The sequence below is a fragment of the Drosophila eugracilis genome, unplaced genomic scaffold (assembly GCF_018153835.1).
Source record: "Drosophila eugracilis isolate 14026-0451.02 unplaced genomic scaffold, ASM1815383v1 contig_1781, whole genome shotgun sequence".
Taxonomy (NCBI): Eukaryota; Metazoa; Arthropoda; class Insecta; order Diptera; family Drosophilidae; genus Drosophila; species Drosophila eugracilis.
In genome coordinates this window covers 680,694-703,223 of record NW_024572623.1, presented here as the reverse complement: position 1 = coordinate 703,223, position 22,530 = coordinate 680,694, and the positions used below count along the sequence as shown (strand labels likewise).

Sequence of the window (22,530 nt, the reverse complement as noted above, 5' to 3'; positions counted from 1 at the left end):
TAATTGGAATCCTGTGGGAAAGTTTTCTGGAAAATAGTTGGGGGAGTTCTACACTCAAAAAGCTGCTATCTGTTATCTTATTTTACAGTTTTAATGATTAATATTGGAAAAAATTAACTTTTATATAACTTTCACGAATTAAAGTAACCCAGGATCCAATTTTCTTTTAATTTTCCCACTTTTTTCCGTGCTCCGATGACGGTTATGGTCTAATTGCACCCAAAAGGGTTAAGCAGACATGCAAAATTTGATCAAAATGCAGACTGGGAGGAGGGTGGAGCTCGAAGGGGTGCCGACATGGGTCCAGCGAGTCGCATTAATCCAATTCCAATTGTCAGAATTCCCCCCAGAAGAGCGCCAGCGGATGTAACGGTCCGCAAGCAAATGACAAAAAATCGCATGACGTGATGTTCGTGGAAAGTGCAACAAAGGTCCCAAACTCCCCCCTGCAACTTTTTCTTTTGCCACAACAACAAAATTGCATGACAATGGGATGCGGAGGCGAAGGCTGGAGAGCAGGTTGCCAAAACTGAGTCAACTGTAGTTTTTATACCCAGTAAATATCAGAGAGGGAGTATACTCTGCATTCCAGAAGATATAGTCAGCTGTTGGACATAGCTTATCTGGATTCTAGGTTCTTAGCTGAGAAATTCGTAGATTAAGCTTAAAAATCTAACAGAGAAAGTACCTTAACATGAAGATTCTATAATACAAAGTTCTCCTTCCATAAAAACCATATATTTATCTCCACATTTTATATACAATTTACCACTCTGATTAAGAGTCATCACGTAGTCCAAAAATCGCATGCCACATTGACTTGTTGCAAGTTGGGCTGGCAAATGGTAAACGAGAGAGAGGGGGCAAATGGGGAGGTGTGGTCTGCTGCCATGTAATTAACCTGCTAAACCGCTGTGACGCCAGCTGCCCTGATATTCATGTCGCAGACTGCACAAATACCTATATACTATATATAATTTCCATGCACACAGAGAACTTCGACGGGCCTAGCAAAATTTAAAATTGCCATAATAAATGACCAAAAATAAATAAATGAAATCGGAGGCAGAGTTGCGGGTGGGGATTTCCCGGTGGGAGGAGCCCCAGCATTTTGTGGAGCTCTTTCTGTATACACATGCCATTTTCCTGTGTATTTTTGGGGGTTGCTTCCGGGTAAGTGTGTTTGTATTTGCAGAACTTTCATTTTCATTTGCAAAAAGCGAAAAAAATGGGGGAAAAAGAGGAAAAACAAAGGAAAAGCAACCAAGCGAATGACGTGGCACACAGCAATTTTCGATAACTTTCAGGTTGGTGGAAGGTTTCATAAATGAAGATACAAATTTAGATTTCTGTTGGAATTCGAATGGATAAAACCTGATTAACAAGAAGTTGACTATATAAATTTTAAAAAAGCTTTCTAAATGGAAAATCACATTTTTATATTTAAAAAATTAAAAAGCTTACATGGAAAGCTTATCAACCTAACAAAAACCTTGAATGTTCTAGTACAAACTATAAAATTACTAAAAAAAAATGTAGTCTTATGATGAGTCTAGCTTATCAGCACAATAAATGATTTAAGGTCATTATAAAAAATCTTTTTCTGTAACTAATTTCTCAACCTAACACCTTGATTTCAGCAGAAAACAATAATATTTTCCTAATTTTTTATAGTTTCTTTATTTTATAACATTTTCAGACCTTCACTTTCATCTTTCCCCATTTAAGTACCAATAATGTTTGTGTTCTTAACTTTATTAAGTCGTGTAAGCGTCTTATGGCTAAGCAAATACAATTTTGTTGCCAGCCCACCCTTTGTGTGACCCCTTCCCAGCCTCACCCACTAACTGCACTTCCCATAACCCCCAAACCCCCTGAAGAATTTTTATGAGTCACTCGGACGACCGCAGAAATAAATACAAGCATAAATATGAGCAGAAGTATGAAAGTTGCCCCAAAGATGAAATCTACGCAACAAAATCGCCTAACAAAGTGCGCAGTAAAAATAAACAGAACGAGGCGATATAAAAAGCCGATAAAGCAAAAGATCCCCAACACAAATTTCTGGCAGGAAATAGATATAGTCCACCGAGAAAAATCCGATTAAATCAATATGTTTTTAATGGGTTTATTTGGAATTTTGGAAATAATAAAAAAACCAAATTTATCAACTAGTAAGACTAGTATGTAAAAGTATTATTATAGTCATTAAATTATAAATATAAATCATCATTTTAAGTGCATTTTATTTGGAAAACTCTCAACACAGAACACCTTGTGCCTCCCACTTTTACTCTTTTCCTTCTCCCACTTTTACTCTCCTCCTTTCCCTCGCCCACTCACTTTTTTTATGCCACCCCACAAACACACACATGGAAACGCGACCTCGGTTAAGGAAGAGAATGTTCTCAAACTTCGGCGAAACTCCGCAGAAAAAGAAAGGAAAATGGTTGGGGAAAACTGGGTGGATAGCTAAGGGGAGAAGAAGAGAGTTGAGGGGGAAGTGAGAACCGAGAGAAGCCAAATAAATGCGATGAAAAGAAAACCCAAGAGGCGGAAAACAACGCAGAAGCCTAGGAAAATGGAAAAATTTTTCATGTGCAAATAATACACACACACATACTCATAAGAAGCATAACCATACACCTACAGTTGGGGGGAAATTAATAGAAACTGTTAGAAAATGTTGACTGTTCAATTTATAATTATAAAAGTTCTCTTATTTCTGAATTTATATTCTTTTTTTATTCTCAGCTTTAGAAAACAATCTGAAAATTGCGCTTAATCAAACTTAGTCTTAAAGTTACAATAACGCCTAGAAGTAGACTATGCAATTGACTGATTTATAAATATTATTTTTTAAAAATTGCCAATTATTGTCTATCTTTCTTTTCCTTATTTAGCTTCAAAATATTTATCAGCCTTAAACTAGGAAATCCCTTAGAACATCTTCTGAAAATAAGAAAATAAGCTTGGCTATTATTTTAGCCACCAGTGTATTCCAGAGTTCTCCACTCACACAAACTAAACTCCAAAGGAGCGTGGAGAAGGAGCGTAAGAGGGAGAAGAAGAGACAGCAGTTTCCCTTTGACGTACTGACGTAATGCGGCAAATGCTGCGCCAAACTCCCATTTATCTCTGTCCCTCTCCCGCACTACATGCACTAAACCACCCCGCCACCCACTCTTCCCTCACCAACTCTCTTTCGCTCCACTTCAACTTCATTCGTGGCCAGCAACAACAATTTTTCAAGGTTTCAAGGCCCCAGTAGCATAGAAAATTCACGATCAAGAACATGGAAAGTTGTGCTCTCTCTCCTTGCCGCTCTCCCCCGCTCTCTTTGGAGTTTTTGGAGTCGAGAGAGCGACACGCGCAAAAATGTTCACTGATGGGAAGGTCGGGGAAGAGAGTTGGGGGCAAAAGGCACCGAGAGAGAGGAGGGAGCCGACAAGAGGGAGTTGCCAATTGCCGTTGGTGGTGTTTTTGTATTGCGGTTGCGCAAAGAGAGGCCAAACGAGAGACCATAGCCAAAGGAGTGGGAGAGCAAAAGGAGTGGGGCTTTGTGTAGGACAGAGAAAGCCAATGGAGTTTGGCTGGGTCTCTTTCTCGCTTACTCCTTAAGGATAGCCCGCTCTTTTGTTCCAGAAGAATGGGAAAGTGAGGGAGTGGGAGTGAACCCCCTTTCCGCCAACCGAGTTTCCAGGGTTTCCAGGATTGAGGTTTATTTATGGCCCACGGCTTTTTGGCCAGCATTTTGATACCACGTGTTTTGTTGGAGTTGGCAATGCAAAAAAAAAAAAAACAAGGAGTTTGGGCCAACAGGAAAACATTGGCATATATAATGGCCTAGCGAATAAGTGGGGAAAGGGAAGAAGAGTAAAAGGGGGGACAAAGAGCAAAGGAAGAAAGGACGACAGGACAACAGTTGCTAAAAAAGGAAAACAAATGACTCATTTGTTCCTGCCAATTCAAAAGGGAGTGCAAAGCAAAATTGTCAGATGGGAAAATCAATTGAATGGAGGAATGATATAGAAATATATGTATGGATATATGTATTTTATTTTATTATCTTTAAATTGTTATATAAAACTCTTTTAAAATAATACAATTTAAAGGAATCAAGTCAAAAGTCTCCAAACTGAGCTTTTTATAAATATAGAAGAAAGGTTTTTTGATATTTAATTAAGATCTATAATCAAGAAAACATCCTTCAAAGTTTGTTTTATACCATTTAAACTATCTAAAAATAACATTTCATAGATAAATTTTCGAAAATCGATAAGAGAGGATGTATAAGTATTCTTTAAAAAGGGTTTTTAAAACAAAATAGAAGAATCTTTTGAACACAAATTTCTGCTTACCTTTAAATTAACATTAAACTACTTTTTTTTACCTAAAACGCCTTTAATTTCCGAACAGTTCCCCCTAAATATTATCTTTCTGCTGTAAACAGAGTTGTTGACAACGTAAAGCTTATGTAAACTGGCCCCCAAAGTTTTCACATAAAAATAGATATCAACTTTTCTCGCATTATCCTCCTGGAAATCATCCCAAACTCCCGTATTCCAAAATACTTTTCCCTCTGCAAAAAAAGCGAAACGAAAAGAAATTTCATTCAATTTCGATACATAGAATGTTGTCACAAAGCCCCAAGTCCCAAACACGTTTTGGGAATTACATAAGCGAATCTCCAGAGAAGAGGGAGAATCCAGGGGAAGAGGAAGAAGAAGGAGATAGAGTAGAAGAGGGACTTTGCGGGGCAGGATTATGGGTCGAAAACAGGAAAGCAGGCAAAACAAAAACCGGAAGAACAGGAAAAAGTGGGCGAAATGTCAAAAAGTGGGAAGCATAGAAGAGAATTGCGAAAAATCGAAGAGAAGGAGGGGTAGGAGAAGAAGAAGAAGCCTGTTCTACACTGCTGCCCACTCAAGTCCAACTCTGCTGATTTTTCTTCTGCTTCAAACATTGGGATACACTGGAAAAATAAGATTTTGACAGTCAAGATGGATTTCTTTTCAAAAAAAGATTGCAAATGAAATTAAGTATTTGAAGATCCTTAGATTTCAGTGTATCCAAATCGTTTTCCCAAATCTAAAACTTTTGCATATATTTTTGATCAAAACTATCCACAGTTATAGTCCTGTTATTCTACGTGTAGGAGTCGCAGTAGAAGAAGAGCGAGAATTCGAGAAGATGCTTTCAAGGTCTGCAGCGGCAGAATTGTGTGAGAGAGAGAGAGCGGATTGCAGAAAAAAGTTGAGAGAACTCCGCTGCCGCTGTCTCTGCCTCAGTCGACGCTTGCAGCGCTGTGGCTGCAGTTGCCCTTGGAAGTTGAATGGCTTATAGAATAAGGGGTGTGGCGCAGGGCGAGAGACGTAAGCACCTTGCACTTGAAAACCGAAGTGCCGACAGCGCTGCCGACGTCAACATCTCAGTTGCAGTTGTTGTTGTTCTAATGCGCGCGCAACGCTCGCTCTTTCGCTCCTTTTCTCCTCTCCTTCGCCTTGTTGCAACTCCAACTCGAACTGCAGCAGCGACGCCGGCTGCGTTTCATTTTCGGCATGTTGCAAATTTCGTTTTCATGCAGCAAATTTCAATTTCATGTTATAAAATCGCACGATTTGTATTGGTATTAGTGGTTCGGCGGCATATTGGAGTGTGCTTGCATGTGTGTGAGTTGCATATTTTTAGCTCTCCGTCAATTTGCCACTTCCTACTTCTTCTTTTTTTGCGCTGCCTGGGTCTGTTTCTTTGCCTTTTGCCCCGCTCTCCTTCTCTTCCTTTCTCTCTCTCTTCGCAAATTGATGTTGAAGGTCAGCGTGTTAGCGAAAATTGCATTATATTTGCATGTGTTTCTGTGTTTGGCTTATCAAACTTGGTCACATCGAAATTCGAGGGAGTTTTTGGTCAGTTTGGCAAACAAACAAAAAGTTTGACAAACTCAAATAGTAAAAAACGAAAGACATAGGAAAGTAAATAGAATTCAGAAATGAAAGAATAGAAAAAGAAGGAAAAATAAATGAAAAAAAGAAGTACACAACATATGCATATCTCACTCACTAGAATACATCAGTATCATCATTTAGGTAATGCTAAGAACGACCGTAAAAAATACTAAAATTACGTTATGATAGCCTAAGTTGTTAAATACTATCTTAAGTATTTTGTGTAGAGTTTTTTGACAGTGACAAACTTCTATAAACTTATGTTTTAAATAAATTTGGAAAAATTAAAAATTCTCTTAGCATTTTATGTACATACATACATCTGTACATATTGTCTTTAAGGATATATTTTTGTTGAATATTCAAAAAAGTATTTCATTTTATTTTTCATTCTAACCTAACATTAAGAAAAATTTGCGTAAAGCGTTCGCCATTTGCCAAAAGGGAAACTTCATTTTTATTTCCAGCATATTTGTTTTCCTGCCTTCATTTTCCTCGCTTTCCATTTTCCTGCTCACCTTAACCTTTCTACCTGAAGAACACTTTAGGTTTGCTCATGAGTAGGCGGAGTCTCTCACTCTTCCTATGGATTTACAGCTAAATTCTATGGATGGTTCCCTAAAGAGCACCCTGTATGTTTATTACTTATGTACAAAAGTATTATTCTCTATGCATGTATGTATGTACTAATGTATGTATGTGTGAGTAGCAGCCAGCATAAAAAAATACCCCCGAAAATGCAGAGCCAAAAAGTGCGTGCGCCTCGTCATCCTCTTCTTTGCTCTCCTCGCCCCTTCTCTTTCCACCACCCCCTACCATTATCCTTTATCCTTGTGGTTGCTGCCACAAAGGACAAATGAAATTTCAGCATTGATGTGCCGTCTCGCTCACTTTCACTTGGCGCCACGACGAAAGGCAGGCACAAAAAGAGGATACGGGATACAGAAGGAAGTGGGAGGGAACACAGCAACCCCTACTTCCCTAAAACAAGTTGGAAAATAACGGAAACTTTCTGTATTATTAAGACTTTTCAACATATTTGAGGTTATGTAAGACTTTAAAAAATAATTATTAGATTATATTTTGTAAAAAATGTAAAATATAGCTTATACATTATATTTCCCTTCTTTAAAGGATGATTTTGATTTTATGTTTTAGGAATAACAGCAAATTCTGAAATAAATAAAATGGAACTTTATACATACAGAGAGAAAGAGATGGGAAAAGTACACCTTATTTAAGGTTATGCTAGTCTCATATTAGAAATAGTATATTATTTTCCATTTAATTTCCCTTTTTAGAAAGAATAATTTCAGTTTGTACTAACTCATAACAAAATCGGAAGTTAGTCTTATTAAAGGAATGATTTGAAACATAATTACTATATCCATAGAACTCACTATAATACACTTTTAAACACAGTTTTCCCATTTCATTTCCCCTTTCTGAAAGAATCATTTTCAGAAGTCTGATCATACTGAACCCTTTTGCCTACCAAAATGATTCCAATTCGATTCGAGATTCGAGGACATCCGTTCGTTAAATGGGAATATGTATGTCTATAGGGCGAATGCTGACTTCATTTCGCTTATGTAAGCCGAGCGGCATGAATCAGACCCACATTGGGGCGAAAAAGGGATCTGGACGCTTCTGCTGCCCTTCATCCGCCATCACATCAACATCATCCTTCGACAAGTGCCCGACAAAATGGAGTTTGGGTTATTTTTGGCAACGAAACGAAATTACGACACCCTCCATTGCCAGAAAAACACAACTCTCTCCTCTCAACTCTTGTCTCTTTTTATATCAACATATATATATATTTTGGGTATGTATTATGTTTACCGTTATGTACCAATTTTCAATGGTACGAGGTTGAGTTGGGTTGCCATGGCCGTTGAATTTCAAACCCTATTTTGGGTTTCAAAGTTGCTTCCGATTGGATAAATGCGGGAGTATGAGTAATTACAAATAATGCCGCTGTGTCGGAGGAGCGGAGTGGCGGGAGGTGGGCTCTGCAGATGGAGGAGTACGGGTGGGTGTCGAACACATCTGCCCAGAAAACACCCCCAGGACTTTTAAGGCGAACGAAAACGAAAAACACAAGGAGAGGCCTGAATAAATGGCTGGCTGAAACGTGGGTGGGAGGTAGGGGATTCGAACTGGGATTGGGATTGTCTATGCCTGAGTACGAGTATCTTGTAGATACTCTTACGCCACCGCAAAGTTCCTTCGCAGAACACGCTTTCACACCCTGGCTTAAAAGCCAAACAGGAAGCCAAAGAAACACGCAGAAAGTTGCCAACAGCACGCAAAGTCGACACTTTAATGTTAGAAGTTCATCAAACAAAAGGCAAAGTTGAGCCATTAAAATGTTTTAGAGTTTGATTTACGAAATCCAAAAATGTTCTGGAAATAGTAAAAAAAAGCAACACAACATCTTATATTAAAAATAAAACATGTTTTGGCGCAATAAAACATCAATTCTTCTTTAAATATCGCTCAATATACAGACAGTTTTAGCAGCTACCAAACCTACACTTCTTTTAGCAACCCGGCAACTCTTTTTACAGCCCTAAGGCAGCCCAGCATTGCCATTAATTATGCGAATTAAACTTGATGCGTGTCGCCGAAGAATTATGAGCCCAGCTTCAGCCTGAGGCTTCCAGACTCTCTCCCCGCCTCTGCTTCCTTAATTCGCTCTTTGCACATGCCAAGATGTGCCTCGTCCTCTTCCTCTTCCACCTCTTTCTTTTCTTTTCTTATTATTATTATTTTTTGTGTTATGCATTGGTCATTAAAATTAGGTCAGAGCCGAATGGAACACAAAAGCGAAATCCTTGAGAATTATAAAGCAGCGATGACAACAACAACAACAAACTAGTTCAGCTCTCTTTTGTCCTCCCTCTGTGTTCTCTTCCTCCTGTTGCTTTGCTCCTCTGCTGTGTTCTTCCTTCGATCCTTTTAGCTAGAACAACAAACAACCAATACATATACGATCTTATTACGCAATGGCTGCCGATCTGCCTACCTGACTGACTTAATTATTATATCAGAACCCCTTGTTGCCCCTCCTCAACCTCCTCTGGCAGGTCGAAAATGAAAGAAAAAACATGGAAACTGCGCAGTTTGAGTGGAATTGGACCTTGACTTTGCACCACAGTCCCTGAAATAATAGAACGCAGGACCCGATCCTAAGAGTCCTATAAGAAATGCTCATCTGGTTCTGAATTCCTCTTTTCCCCCCTCTTTTCGACCACTTTTCATTCCACACGTGCCCTTGTTTTGCCGTTTCTACCGCTTCTTCTTATTCGTTTTCGCATACTTTTTTATATTTCTTTTTTATTTGCAACACGCGCAGCGGGAATTTTTATATAAAAAAAGGAGTCAGAAAAGAGGGAAGGAGAAGAAGAAAGGGAGAGGACAATACATAAAAGCTGGCGAGGATACAAAAAAGAGGCTCTAGCTATAAAAGCTTATTTCGGTTTCACTATTGTCATTGATACCCTACTGTGAGCTAATTAGGAAATATACAGATGAAAATGAATTTTTAACATTATAGAGGAAGATCTTTTGTAATTTAAACATTTTCTTCAATTTATATTTTAGTGATCACCTAATTGAATTCAAAAAGTAATCTTTTAAATTTATTTTTAAGCATAAACAAATAAAATTCAAAGTATTTCGCAATCAAAGGGTACCTTGAAATTAAAATTTCCGAATATCAGCACTCTCTCTATCTTTTTGTCTCTGCTGTTGTTTGCTCGTTTTTTGAATGCCTCTTTTATTACGGCATTCGCATGCATTGTATTTATGTGAGGATGTGTGTGTGCCAGCATATAGGGGATTATATATATGTATGTACATACGAAAACATATAAAAATCGCAATCGTAGAGTGCGACAGAGAGGTAAAGTTCCGCCAAAGAGAGACGGCAGAAAGTATTTCCAATTCCACTTCCACTGGAATTAAGAGATTAGCCAAGGAAAGCAAAAGTGCGCTGCGAAAACCCGAGACTCGACAACCCTACTTTCATGTTGTTTACTTTGCCGGTTTTTTGCACAAACACCAATGCACACGTTCATACATGAATTGGCAGAACGAACTTGTTCGACGCTCGCATACGAATTGCAGTCGAACATGTTGGAGGGGAAACGACCGGCTTCGAGCAAGCTTCAAACTACCTTTGAGCCGCAACGAAAGTGAATTTTTGCGAATTATTTTGTAAGAGAAATGAGATTTAGAAATTAAATGGAAATCTAAAATTATGGAAAAACAATCAGCCCTCAAATGATATGTAATAAATATTTAAGAATATTTTCATTTACGTTTTTAAATGGTTTTCCAGCTTGGACGATTTTTTGGTTTTTCCTTTTCTTTCTATCAAAAAAGGCTTAAAAAGGAAACTCGTCAACCTAAAATCATAAATCCTTGACTAAATATTTTGCTATTTTTCATAAATATTCTTATAATTAAATAATTTAACTAATATATCAAAAATAGTTTTTTTTTAATTTAAAATGTATCTAAAAAAAATGGAAAAATTCTCAAATTTAAGTCCCATTTAACTTAATCTATTTTCTGGTTACCCCAAAACCTCCTCCCTAACACCCCACCTCCTTACCACCATTTTCGATCCCCCAATTTCCCACACCTTTTCCCATTTTAGCGCCAAAATCTGTTGAGTTTTCCGTCGAATGAAAAGCGAGCGGTTGGCGGCGGTGGTGGAAAGTGAAAACCAGCCAACCACCACCCACCAACCCCCGAATCGGAAAGCGAAAAGGAGAAGGAAGTGCGGAAAAGCGAAGTGGAGGGAAAACTCCAACTTCGCTGCCAATGCCAAGCAGCGCAGTCGCCACAAAGCAGCGCAGCCCTGAGCGACTCTGCCGCCGTCGACGGCGACGCGCGATGTTCGAACGAGGCAGCAAACATGCAGCGCAAACAGTTTGAATTTCGCTTTCGAACTGGTTGGTTGTGTTTTTTGGCTTCTCTCTGTGTGCGCCGTTCGTAGGTGGAAAAGAAAAAAAACGGAAGACCCCAGAAATACTGAAAAACTAAAAAACTTAGAAAACTCCAAATTATTTATCCTGCGACCAAAGCCAATCGGAAATTCTACAGCCAGTTCTCGCGCTTTCCTCCTTTTTTCCTGCTTTTTCCGTTTGCCGGCAAAAACAAAAGGCGGCAACGAAGAGAGGCAACAAAAACAAACGCAAAAAGCGAAGCAAAATGTGAAAAATTGCCGAACATGGCGCCGCGTGTGTGACAGAGATCGAACGAACGTGCGAGAAGGACGGTGAAGAGACAGAGCGAAGATAAACAATAGAAACAATTTTTGATACTTAACGTTCTACAACAACAACAAACTCAGCTCAGGTACAACAACAACAAAAAAAGTTAAGAAAAAACCTAAAAAACAGACTGCATTAACGGGAACTTTTCGAAATATTTTTGATACACACAGCGAGAGGTGTACGATTTTTAAAAGCAATACAAAAAAGCAATAAAAACAAGGTAAAAAATACCAAATTGATAAAAAAAAACACTCGGAAAATCCAGCAACTTAAAACAATCTAAAAAGTAGACGAAAAACTAAAATTTCCCCGACTAAATCACACAAAATCAAGCATTTACTATATACAAAGTAAAGTTAAAAAAAAAAATAAAATCTTAAAAACCGGTAAACTGACTTATTAACCCAAAAATCCTCGAAAAAACAGACTTTTGTCTGCGAACCCAAAATTTTCTATAAAAAATTTACAAGTCCGAAAAAAAAAAACAGGCAGAAAATCGCGTAAAATTCTGAAATCGTTTCGAAAGTAAAAAACTGGAAACACAGCGCCGGCATTTATAGACCACAAATCACAGCATAAATTTCCGAAAAAGAAAATTCTAACGAACAAGCAATATTTTCCAATATAAATTGCGGGCAAAATGCTGATCCGAAATAGAGATTGAGAATTTTAGTCGAAGATAGATAGCCGCTTACCGAACCGCTGAAAAGAGTGCTTACTTAGAGCTAACAAAAAAAGGAAAGAAACACAAATTTATGGCTCCGCGTCGCAACAGTAACATCAGCAGCAGCGGCAACAGCACCCAGCAGCAGCAGCACCAACAGCAGCAGCAGCAACACCACCAGCAACAGTTGCAGCAGCAGCAGCAGCAACACCAGACGCAGCAACAGCAACTGCTGCAGTTTTACGCGGAGAACGCGAATCCTCCAGGCGTCCTCATGGGTCCCCTGCAGGTATCGGGAGGCGTAACCCGCTGCTGCCTGCCCAGCGGAGATTGCCGCAAACTGGACGCCCTGATCCCGCTGACCGAACTCTCCCTGGCGGACTGCATCCGAGTGCTGTGCAACAATGAGAACTGCAGTGCCGGGCAGTACATGCACCGCGAGTGCTTCGAACTGTGGGAGGCGGGAGTCCTCCAGGCTCTGAAGGCCAATGGCAGAGCCCGATCCTGGTCGGAGCGGCAGCGCCTACAGCATCTGTGGACCAAGAAGGGCTACGAGCTGGTCCACAAGGCCTGCAGTTGCAAGTGCGGCAGGGGGCAGCTAAGAAAGGACCTCGAGTGGGTGGCTCCAAGCAGCCAGGGTGTTATATACCTCAATGGATCTGGCAATCGGGCCGCTCTCAACGGCAATCTCAGCGAGGACGACGACAAGAAGAAGGCCAAGAAGAAGAGGAACCGCAACAGCAACAACAACAACAACGGCGCCAGCAACGGCAGCTCTAAGACTCCCCTGAGCACCAGCAATGGTAACAGTGGCTATAATGGACTCACTCCCAATCCCAATGTGGGTGTCATTGGCTCCGGGCTGCCCCACAACAATGGTGGCACCAACAATAACAGTGGCACTAGCTCCTCCGACTTGCTGCAACCCAGTGTGGTGGCCACTTTGAGCAACATCCTCAATCCGAACAATGTTCTTGGCTTGGACCTCAGGGCCAGAGCTGGCAGCCTGTCCTCCAGTGGAGCTGGCAGTGGCTCCACCTCGCCATCGGCCTCGCAATCCAGCGGGGAGATATCCGTGTCGCCGGTGCAACAGTTGCTGCAACAGAAGCAGCAGCAGCAACAGTCTCTGCTGATGCAACCTTTGGGTCCCGCCTTCGGCAACAATCTTCTCCAGAACGGCTTGGGCTTGTCCAAGAACCTCCTGATTGCTCCCCAGCAGCAGCAGCAGCAGCAGCAACAGGCCAACTTGCCTGCTTTGGCCAACATCAGCAACTTCAAGCCATTGGCCAGCTACGAGCAGCAGCAACTCGTGCAGCAGCAGAAGAACAAGGAGGTCGAACTTTACTCCGAGAGAGTGCGGTAAGTCGGAATAATATTTATATTTAGTTTAAAGCATAAACTTGGTTAGAAAGTGGGAAAATCTAATGTTCTTTTTTAATACTTTAAAGTCAGTTAACTTGTTTAACGAAACAAAAGACGAGGAAGGTTGAAATGTATGGCGAAATTCCCCAACATGTGGCTGGGGCACATCAGCAATTTCAATATTTATTCACAAAACTTTTATCAATTACACTGAACGACAAGTTAGAATAAGTTCGGCAGCTGTTATTTCGCTCATAAAATGTAAAATTCTTTTCAACTTGCTGCCACAACTTCTTTGCTCTCTCTTTTATCAAGAAATTCCGATTCGATATCAGATTGATTCATATTTTCTTGGTTCCTTTATCGTGTTGCACAGTGTTATCAACAATTGAGGCGTTTGTTTGTCCGTTTTTCGTTCATTTGCCGGTTCCATGCCCATGCTTAGCTTATATAACCTTGATTCCGAACAGCTGCAAAACAGAGACAATATTTGCAGAAATATTAAAGAAATTGCGATTGTTTATCTGGGAAATTTGCGAATGTTTTCCACTTAGGGAAGTCGCTGAAGGAGATGGAAATAAGCGTAGAATTCCCTTTGAATTCTCTTCAGTTTCACTTTTCATTTATCTTTCAGTTCCCTGCTTTCGGTCAAGGCTTCGCTTCTCTTTCTTCTGTTCTACCCATCTCTTTCGCTCGGCATTCTTATTAATCATAAATCATAAGACATGGAAAATTATTGAAATTTATTTGCTGCCATATAGCAACAGACATTTATCGTATGGTGTGTTTTCCACATGTTCCCTTGCTTTTATTTATTTTTTGCCCAAATTTTAATATTTCCGTTTGGAAGAAGCAGAAGAAAAAATATTATTTATTTCAATGCGATCGGGAGAAAAAAAAAACAAAACGAAAGAACCAAAAGAAACAGAAAAAGAATTAGAACGCTTTTTGTTGTTTTGAACGCGATCTTCAGGTTTTTAGAATCCCAACCCCTCACCCTCTGCCTATCTCTTTCCCTCTCCAGAGTGTCCTCTCTTTCTAGCTGAGAACTTTGTTTTGCCTTCTATGGCATAATTCCATTCATTCTTCTGTGTTTTTCGCTCTCTATCTTTCTCTCCGTTTTCTGTTTTTGCCCACTTTTCAAGGCCACGATATTCGCTTTATTTTTCGTGTGTTTTTATACCCTTCTGAAGGGTATGACTAGGTTTTGTAGGTCATTGTAATAAGAATTTATTTAAAACTGTTTAAAATGAACAAAACTAAAAAATATGTTTTTAGATAGTTTTGTTATTTATTAAGCAACTTTACCTCAAAGCAGCATATATATAAAGAACCTATAAGCTCTACCACATTAAGGAAGGGTATCAAAGCCTCGCAGTCAACGTTGCTATTCCCGTTTTTGATAATTTTTGAGTTCTATTTCGCTCTCTTGTTCCTTCTTCGCCTGCAATTTCTTGCATTCTCTTCCATTCCTGCTTATCAGCTTTTATTTTTTTGATGATTTGCGTTTAATTCAAAAATAAACGTCCATAAAATTGTTTATCGCCTTTCGTTTTTTTATTTTTTATTCTCGTTTTTCATTTCTTGTTTTGTTTGCATTTACTGGCGTTTATTTTTAGCGCCACACGCGGCCCATTTTTATTTTATTTAATTTTTGCCCAGTACTTTTGATTGTTATTGTTATTCCTTTTGCTGTTGTTGTTGCTGCTGCTGCCACGATAAACAAACTTTTGCTGATTCAAAAGGTGAGCAGAACGAAAAGAAGAAGAAAGCCGATAAAAGTTCTTGCCTTTCCCTTTAAATTTGCCGTCTCTGTTTAATGAATGAATGTGCCTGGCTCTACCTCTCTCCCTCCCTCCCACTCTCTCTCTCTTACGCTCTTTTAACTTGTTTTGTCTGCCGGCATATTTGTGTTTTGCTCTTTTTTTCTGTACTTTTTGTATTTGGCGTCCAATGTCAAGGTTAAGACACATTTTATGTATTCATTTTCGGTGGGTGGATGAGGCGGAAGTCGGTTTGTTTTCGTGCCTTTTCCAGTTTCCCGACTTTTTTGCAGAAAGCTCTTCCTGTTCGCCTCTCTTTCTCGCTCTCTCGCTGTCGCTGCAAATAATTTCCAATTTCCAATCCGTAGGCGCAGCATTCTCCCCCTCATTATTTAGATTTTCCTCGCATCTCCCATCTCCAGAAAAATGGCGCAACACTTTTCCCGAACGTTCGAAAATACAGCGGGCACAACTGCAAATAAGTTGCGAAAGGCACGCCGAGAATAGAAAAACTACAACAATTTGCCACCACAAACCATAAAAACAAAGTAACAACAAAGTCGGCGTCTTGCATTTGCATACCAAGCGCAACGGGGGTCTAAAGGGTGTGACTAGCCGGCGGTTTTAGCTTTAGGTGGGTAAACAAGGGGTATATTAGTATTGTTAAATAATAGTTTATGAGACTTAAGGGGTTCTTATGGTTGGCATATTCAAGTTAAAGTTCTTTGAGAGACATAATGTCATGTCTATGATATGATACGATGCTTTCTTGAAGAGAGTTATCAAAATATCCATATTTTACCGAAAGGTTCTTGTTCATTGAGCTATAATACATAGTTCTGCCAAGTTTCATATCACTAGCACTATCTAAACACAAAATATAGGTATTCCCTAGTCGGATACTTTGATTTCAAATCACTAGACAATATGCCAGACCCCCCTCCATAGCCAAAGTGCGCTGATATGGTGTGAAAAACAAAACTAAAACGAAAATTAACAACTTTCGCACGACTTTTGTTGTTATGACTAAAGAGCGCGAGCGCGAGAACGAGATGGCTGGCTACCGGAAGAATTCGAGAGGGAGAAAGAGCTAGAGATATCCATATCGGTGCATAGTTTATCTCCACTGGGCCCGGGGGGTTCTATACTCTATACCAGTAAATATGAGTGAATTATAGTCGTGTGAGGCATAGCGTAAATTTCATTTAAATTCTGTTTTTGTTTTTCTCGCAAGTATTTCTTCCCAATCGCCTCCCCTCAGCACTCGTAACCCCCCTGCAGCTTTGTGCTAATTGAGCACGTTCCAAAAACTGTCGTCTAGACTTAAAGCATAAATTCTGCACTGTAAAATTTTTATTAACGCGGAACCCCCATTACACATCCATATCGATGACGATTGTGTTGTTTGTTTTTCCGTCGATGTGGGCTTAGCTTAGGTTCTGTCTGATATTTAACCATATATTCTATATGCTCTCTGTTAGGTTAGGTTTCACTTTTCGCTGGGCGTTGATAAACAAACAAAAGACGAGGCAGCCGAGCATGAAATGAAATGGTCCGACTTGGATCTCGATGGGTACGTAGGGTTACGCCATGCACGGAGAGAAATAATGGGTTTTGGGGGATTATATATATAGTTATGTACTTATTATTCTTAAGTCATAACTAATAGTTACATTTTCTTAATGTGTAGTTAATGTGTTTACATATTGGTGCCATAAAAGGTCTTCTAAAGGGAAGGGGAGAGAACTTAGCAATTAACGACCTTTTTTTGGGGGCAGTCAAATTGAGGAAACATTAAAAACAGCGCCACATCAGACACTTTTTGTTCCATAGAAGCTTTGTTGCGGACACGCTCAGTAGTTCCATCGCAACGGGTGACCACTGTGGCAGACTCCCCCACACAAAATGTGTAACCGCAACCAAATCTGCAAAACCATTTGCAAATTAAAGCGCATAACGATGTGTGGGCAGAAAGATAAATGTATAGGAGAAATGGGAAGGGGGTGAAGGAGGAAGAGGAGGAAACTACTCACCTTTTGTTGAATATCAAATCAAGTATGCATTGCTTACTCGCTTTCCACTCCCTTCTCCGCCCTCACAACCGCAAAGGCTATTAATGAAATCTTTGCCAAAACGACACGCACACTGAAACTTGAATAAGCATATGCACATCGGGGTAACCTGTACAGTGGTCCCCAGAAATGTTGACTTTAGACTCTGAAGCTATAGTATGGCCTTAGAGAAGGGAAAGCTTTACCCCAAATCTTGAATTTCTATCCAAAATTGAACAAATAAATATTAAAATGTATTTAAACTTCCAAGCTCCTAGAAATTTGCACTTTTTACCACTGTATCTGGTGCATTGCAGCAGTCGTCCGCACACCCACACATTCCATGGGGGCACCTATCGAACGGCGCATGACTCTCCGGCGGAAAGTTCCCTCGACGTCATTATTGTCGTATTTTCATTGCCAACAGACAATGCCAGGGCAACTCCATCTCCGCCTCTTCCTTTTGCCTTTCCCCGTGTTTTCCTCCTGGAACCGCCTCCTGTATTTGCCACCCACATCCGTATCCATCCACACATCTATATGTACACACATGAGTGTGTGTGGCTCCATCCGCAGGCTTTTTGCCAACTTTAAAGGCTTCGTTGGCTCAGCAGTTTCCGTTTCTCTCCATCTCACTCTCTTATGCAGAACTTAAATCTACACAGGGAGAGATTGGTGGAGATTTTAAAATGGAGAAAATGTAAAATAATTATTTTAAATGTTAAAAAACCTGCAGTTTTTTCATATTATTGCTTAAATATTACAAACTTTATGGTCAAAATTAGTTTTTAGATCGATATCTTGTCAAGAAATGGATTCTTCTAGTATCCCAGTTCCCTTTTTCCCAGTGCACTGCCTTCCTTTTCCCACTGCTTGCTGCACTGCTTCCCCGTTTTTGCCAGCATGATGTCGTCTGTTGGTTCATAAGCCAAGCTTTGCCTGTGTGTGAGTGTGTTTATCTGTCTGCCTGCCGTCTATCTGTGTGTGTGTGTGTGTGTGTGCTTTTAGGCTTTTGTGTTGGGCCATTCAGCCAAATGAGAAAGAGAACCCCAACTCCTTCTCTTCCTTGTCGCCTCTCCTCTTCCACTGCAGGCTGAAATTGCAATCAATATTGTTGTTGTTGTCGAGCAGCTGCCAGACACAAAAATAAAACGCAACGTGCAAAAAAAGATTGCAAAAAAGAAGAGTGGAAACAGTAAAAACGAGCCTGGCGAAATGAAAGAGCAAGGATGAAAGGTAGGGTTGTGGACGGAGTGGGCGAAGGAGGCGTGGATGAACAAGTTGAAAAGCGAAAAGTAAAACAGAAAACAGAAAACAGAACAGGAACACAAAACATGAAATGTTTGTGCAAATGAAACAAAACTGTTGTCCTGCCTGTGCTCCTCCTTCTTCCCTCTCATTCTCGCCGCAACCGTTGGTCCCTTTCGGGCCCAGCTGGAGTTCTGATTGGAACTCTCCCGCTGCAGTTGGGATCCTATCGGAGTGGACTGGAAAAAAGCAAATAGGGTAATGGATTCCATAAATATTTGATGGCTTTCTGAGTAATTTTAAAGGGATTTCTTTTATTGAATTAACAAAAGCTTAAATCCTTTTGTTTTAAAGTTAAAATAAGTAAGTTTTCCAGGAATTATGTGACTAGATAGTAGCTTTCTCTGGAGATAACATTCCTTAAACTCCCTAAACTTTTTTCTCAGTGCTGGTTATGCATTTGGACTGCTGCATTGCATGTGTATATTTGTGTGGGAATGTTTGTTTTGTTTCCTATTTGATATCCATTAAAACGATTCCACATTCGGCGTCTGGCTGCTGCCCCTGACCCTGTCCCTGAATGAACTCCCTACTTTCTCGCCCCCTTTCTCCCTCTTTCTCCATCCACCCAAAACCAAAACTCTCCACTTGCCCCCTTTTATTTATGCCATTCAATCTGATTGCGAATGCATTCAGCCTTTTGTGGGCGTGTGCCCCCTGAACCGAATGGGGATTTTGTGTTGCATTTGCAATTTGTGTCGCTTGCAGTTCTTTTTCCTCCCGTTTTTCTTTTTGTTTTCCCTCTGCCACTCGGTTTTCCATGTTTATTTGTTTATTAGTTGCAATTTTCATTTGGTGTGGGTTAAGCTAGATAAAATGGTAGAAGAAACACGGGTGGTTGGGGAAATTGAAAATTGACAGTCTGGCAGTTTCTGCAACATTTTAACCCTTGCCATTTTCCGTTTTTCCCATTTCCCATTTCCCATTTGCCCATTCAACTTTTGACACCTACTCAATCACAGTCTCCTTGGCTTAGCCATGAAAAATCCTCAATCACTCTCTTATGTTTTTCCTCGTTTTTCCCCCATTTTCCACACCCACCGAAAAGGAGTCAGACAAGAGCAACAAATGAAGCTTAAATTTTAATCGTCACTCTGACGATAATGTTGATGATTCTCCTGCCCCTTGTGTTCGCCGTCTTATTTTTTCACGCTTTTCCCGTCTCGGTTTGCGGGCTCGTCTTCCTCCTCTGCAGTTTCCTTTTCATCTTCCATCCGTGCTCCATGCATCCTGTCAAAGGACAACGAGCGGCGAGAACGTTCCGACGCCGTTCAAAGTCATTTGGTTTTATGATTATTAGCTTGTTTAGTTCTCTTTCTACCATTTGGTGTACCCTGTAATCGGGGTTAGAAATGGGGTATGCTGGGTTTTCTTTTTTCAAAGATAACTTATAACTTGTAAAATGGGTTCGGTGCAGAGATTATCTTTAGTGTTGATGTGGTATGAAGATGTGATATAGAAGTTTACAAAGTTTCTTAACGATTAAAGAAGGTTGAAGTAGAATTCTGTGGATGTTGAGGATCTAAAGGGTATCTCTAAGCCTTTAGTATTTTATTTCACTATTTTTTCTAGTAGCTAAAGCTGGTATTTTTCGTTTGTATTTTTTGTGGGTGCGTTACTGGCGGCAAACATATTCTTTATGCTTATATAATATCTATTTAGTTGCACTCAGGCAAGTGCTTACCCCGCCCCTTTAGTTTGCCCGTTTGTTGCTTGTTTGTTTGCCGGCGTCTGTCCCCATTCTGTCTCTCTCCTCTGCACTATGGCTATCTCTATCCAGCTCCTGCGACACGACTGATTGCGCTTGTTGTGCGATAACCGTTGCCATTTGTATCTTTTCCATCTTTTGGCCATAACAATTTGACGCTCCATGACTTTGGCTAGGGACAATATGCCACGGGCGATCGAAAGAGATGGGGCTACTGTAAGGGTAAGAGAGAGGGCGACTGAGCTGTGTTTGTTTCGTGTTAACAACAATTGCGTTTTGTTTAATTGAATAAGTGCCTGGGCGGTCCGGCAAATGTCAATGGCTCTCGGCGTACGAAAATAAATATAAAATTCGAGGCTTGAGGCGTTGATTTGCGGATTTTCTGCAAGCCAAAAAGAGGGGAAAGGGGAAAGAAGAAGGAAAAGTAAAATAAAGAGAATTAAAGATATGGGGGCCACTAAAGTGGAGACACAAAGGTCCCGACTGCAGCAGCATGACGAGGACATAAAACGCATTAAAGTCTCTCTGTTTCTCTCATCCCCCATTTTTGGGTGCATGCAACTGCGCGGCAACATCATTTGCCCCGTTTTGGGCAATAAAAGGAAATTATTTTTACGATCAAACCGCCGCAAATAAATAAATGCATTTCTGTAGGTTCTCTTCCTTTGCAGCAGCTCCCCTTTTTTGGCATTTTTATTATTTCGAAGGCGACGACGGCAAATGCATTTTTATGCGTTCGCCTCGGGGCGTGACAGATCATTAGCGGAGGGCTAAAAAATTCGCTAAACTAAAAAAGGCAAAGGAAAATGGGGAGAAAAACGAGGCAAAAAGAAGCTCGCCAAATTTCTTAATCGCCTGATGGAATGGCAAAGAGTGTGGAAAGGAATTAAGCTAATTGCAGGATAATCAGCCCGAAACCATTTCCTGTGGCCTAAAAAAGGAAGGGAGAAATGTGGAAAAGGAAAGCTGAAACTTAGAGTTGGTTTAAGGGAAGAATATAGATCTCTTTCTGATTCCCCCAATTAACTCCAGATCTTGGCAGATAACCCCCTCCTTGGACTCACTCCCAAAACGTGGCAAAAACTTTCTCACGCCATTATTTCTGTGTTTTTTTCTGCTGCCAAGCAACCCAATCACCGATATTTGTAATTAACAATAAAAACAGAGTGTGTGCAACATGCAGGCCGCACTCTTTGGGGCAACGATCGCTGCCTTTTGATATCCGATGATCGAAGCGGATCGAAATCGGAAGGGGAATGGCTTCATTTCATTGTGCGGCGGCAGCAGCAATTGCTGCTGCTGAAAGGCGGCTCGTCGTCGTTGCACATGCGAAAAATGCAACGTATCTATTGCAGCATGCCACATCGATCGGCGGCAACATCATCATCATCATCATCAACATTACCAACATCGGCACTAGCCTAACTGAGACAAGTTTATTGAACTTGGGCAGGCGGCGGCGCCAGCGGCAATTAAAATTAAATGTTAAATGTGGCAACAGGCGAGGGGCAGCCACTAAGCTGTGCCACTACTACAGTGTGTACAACCTTAAACGGACAACATGTTGTCGCTGATTCAATTAAAGCAACAAAAAAAAAAAACAAAAAAAAACTAATCAACAAAAATTGGGCTGGCAAAATGAAAGAGAGCGAAAAAAGAGAAGACAAAAAGAAAGACTCACATGTGTGGAGCCAAGCTTTCTGCCTTAAAAAGTTAACTTTCACTTTCGAGTGCAACTCCTTTTCCCTTCTTCTGCTGCTGCCCCCCTCTCTGTGCTGGCCACCTCTCCACCTGATGACAGCCCCCAGCAAATGATAATAAAAATGCAACATTTATTGAGGGGGGGAGGTTCGGGAGTTCGTTTTTGGGTTTTATCGATGATATGGCCTGGCCGTTGCCTCGATCAACTTTACTTTCGTTTCGTTTTCGTTGTATTACAAATGTGAGTGCAATAAAAAACAACTGCATTTGCCGGAGATTTAAATCAATAAAAGCACATAAATTGAAAATGGTCAAAAGCGAAAGAAAGTGACACTCCGGCTGCCTATAAATAAATATTTACAGTTCTCGCCTTGCTGTCTCGGCCTCGTTCCTGTTTCTGTTTCGATTTCTGTTTCTGTTTCTGTTTCTGCTTCCTCGCTGACCTGGAAAATGGAAAGCCCTGAATACTTTATAATAAATGCCTTGCTGCTGTCGATGCCTTTGTAATTGCTTTGACTGATAATGCAGTCTTCGTTTTCTCGTAATTTTCTTGGGGTTCGTGCTGAAATGGCTGTTGAAATACTCTTCCAAAGGGTGTTCTTGATAAGCTAAGGCAGCTTACTGACCCATTTTCTTACATTCTTTCAAGGTTCTTAACTTGTTTAAAGTCAAATAAATCTTCTAGTTTTGAAGTTATCTGGAAGATACTTCCCACAATGCCTTATTAAACTGAAATA

The 22,530-nt window shown here is 40.4% G+C and overlaps 1 protein-coding gene across 1 annotated transcript in view; it reads left to right on the top strand.

Moving 5' to 3' along the window:
- Positions 1-10,902: 10,902 nt before the first annotated feature.
- Positions 10,903-22,530, top strand: part of LOC108111335 (headcase protein) — an 80,092-nt gene continuing 68,464 nt past the window's right edge. The window contains 1 exon segment of the mRNA XM_017220756.2: positions 10,903-13,259. Coding sequence (XP_017076245.2) covers positions 11,992-13,259 — 1,268 coding nt within the window. The 5' untranslated portion in view covers positions 10,903-11,991.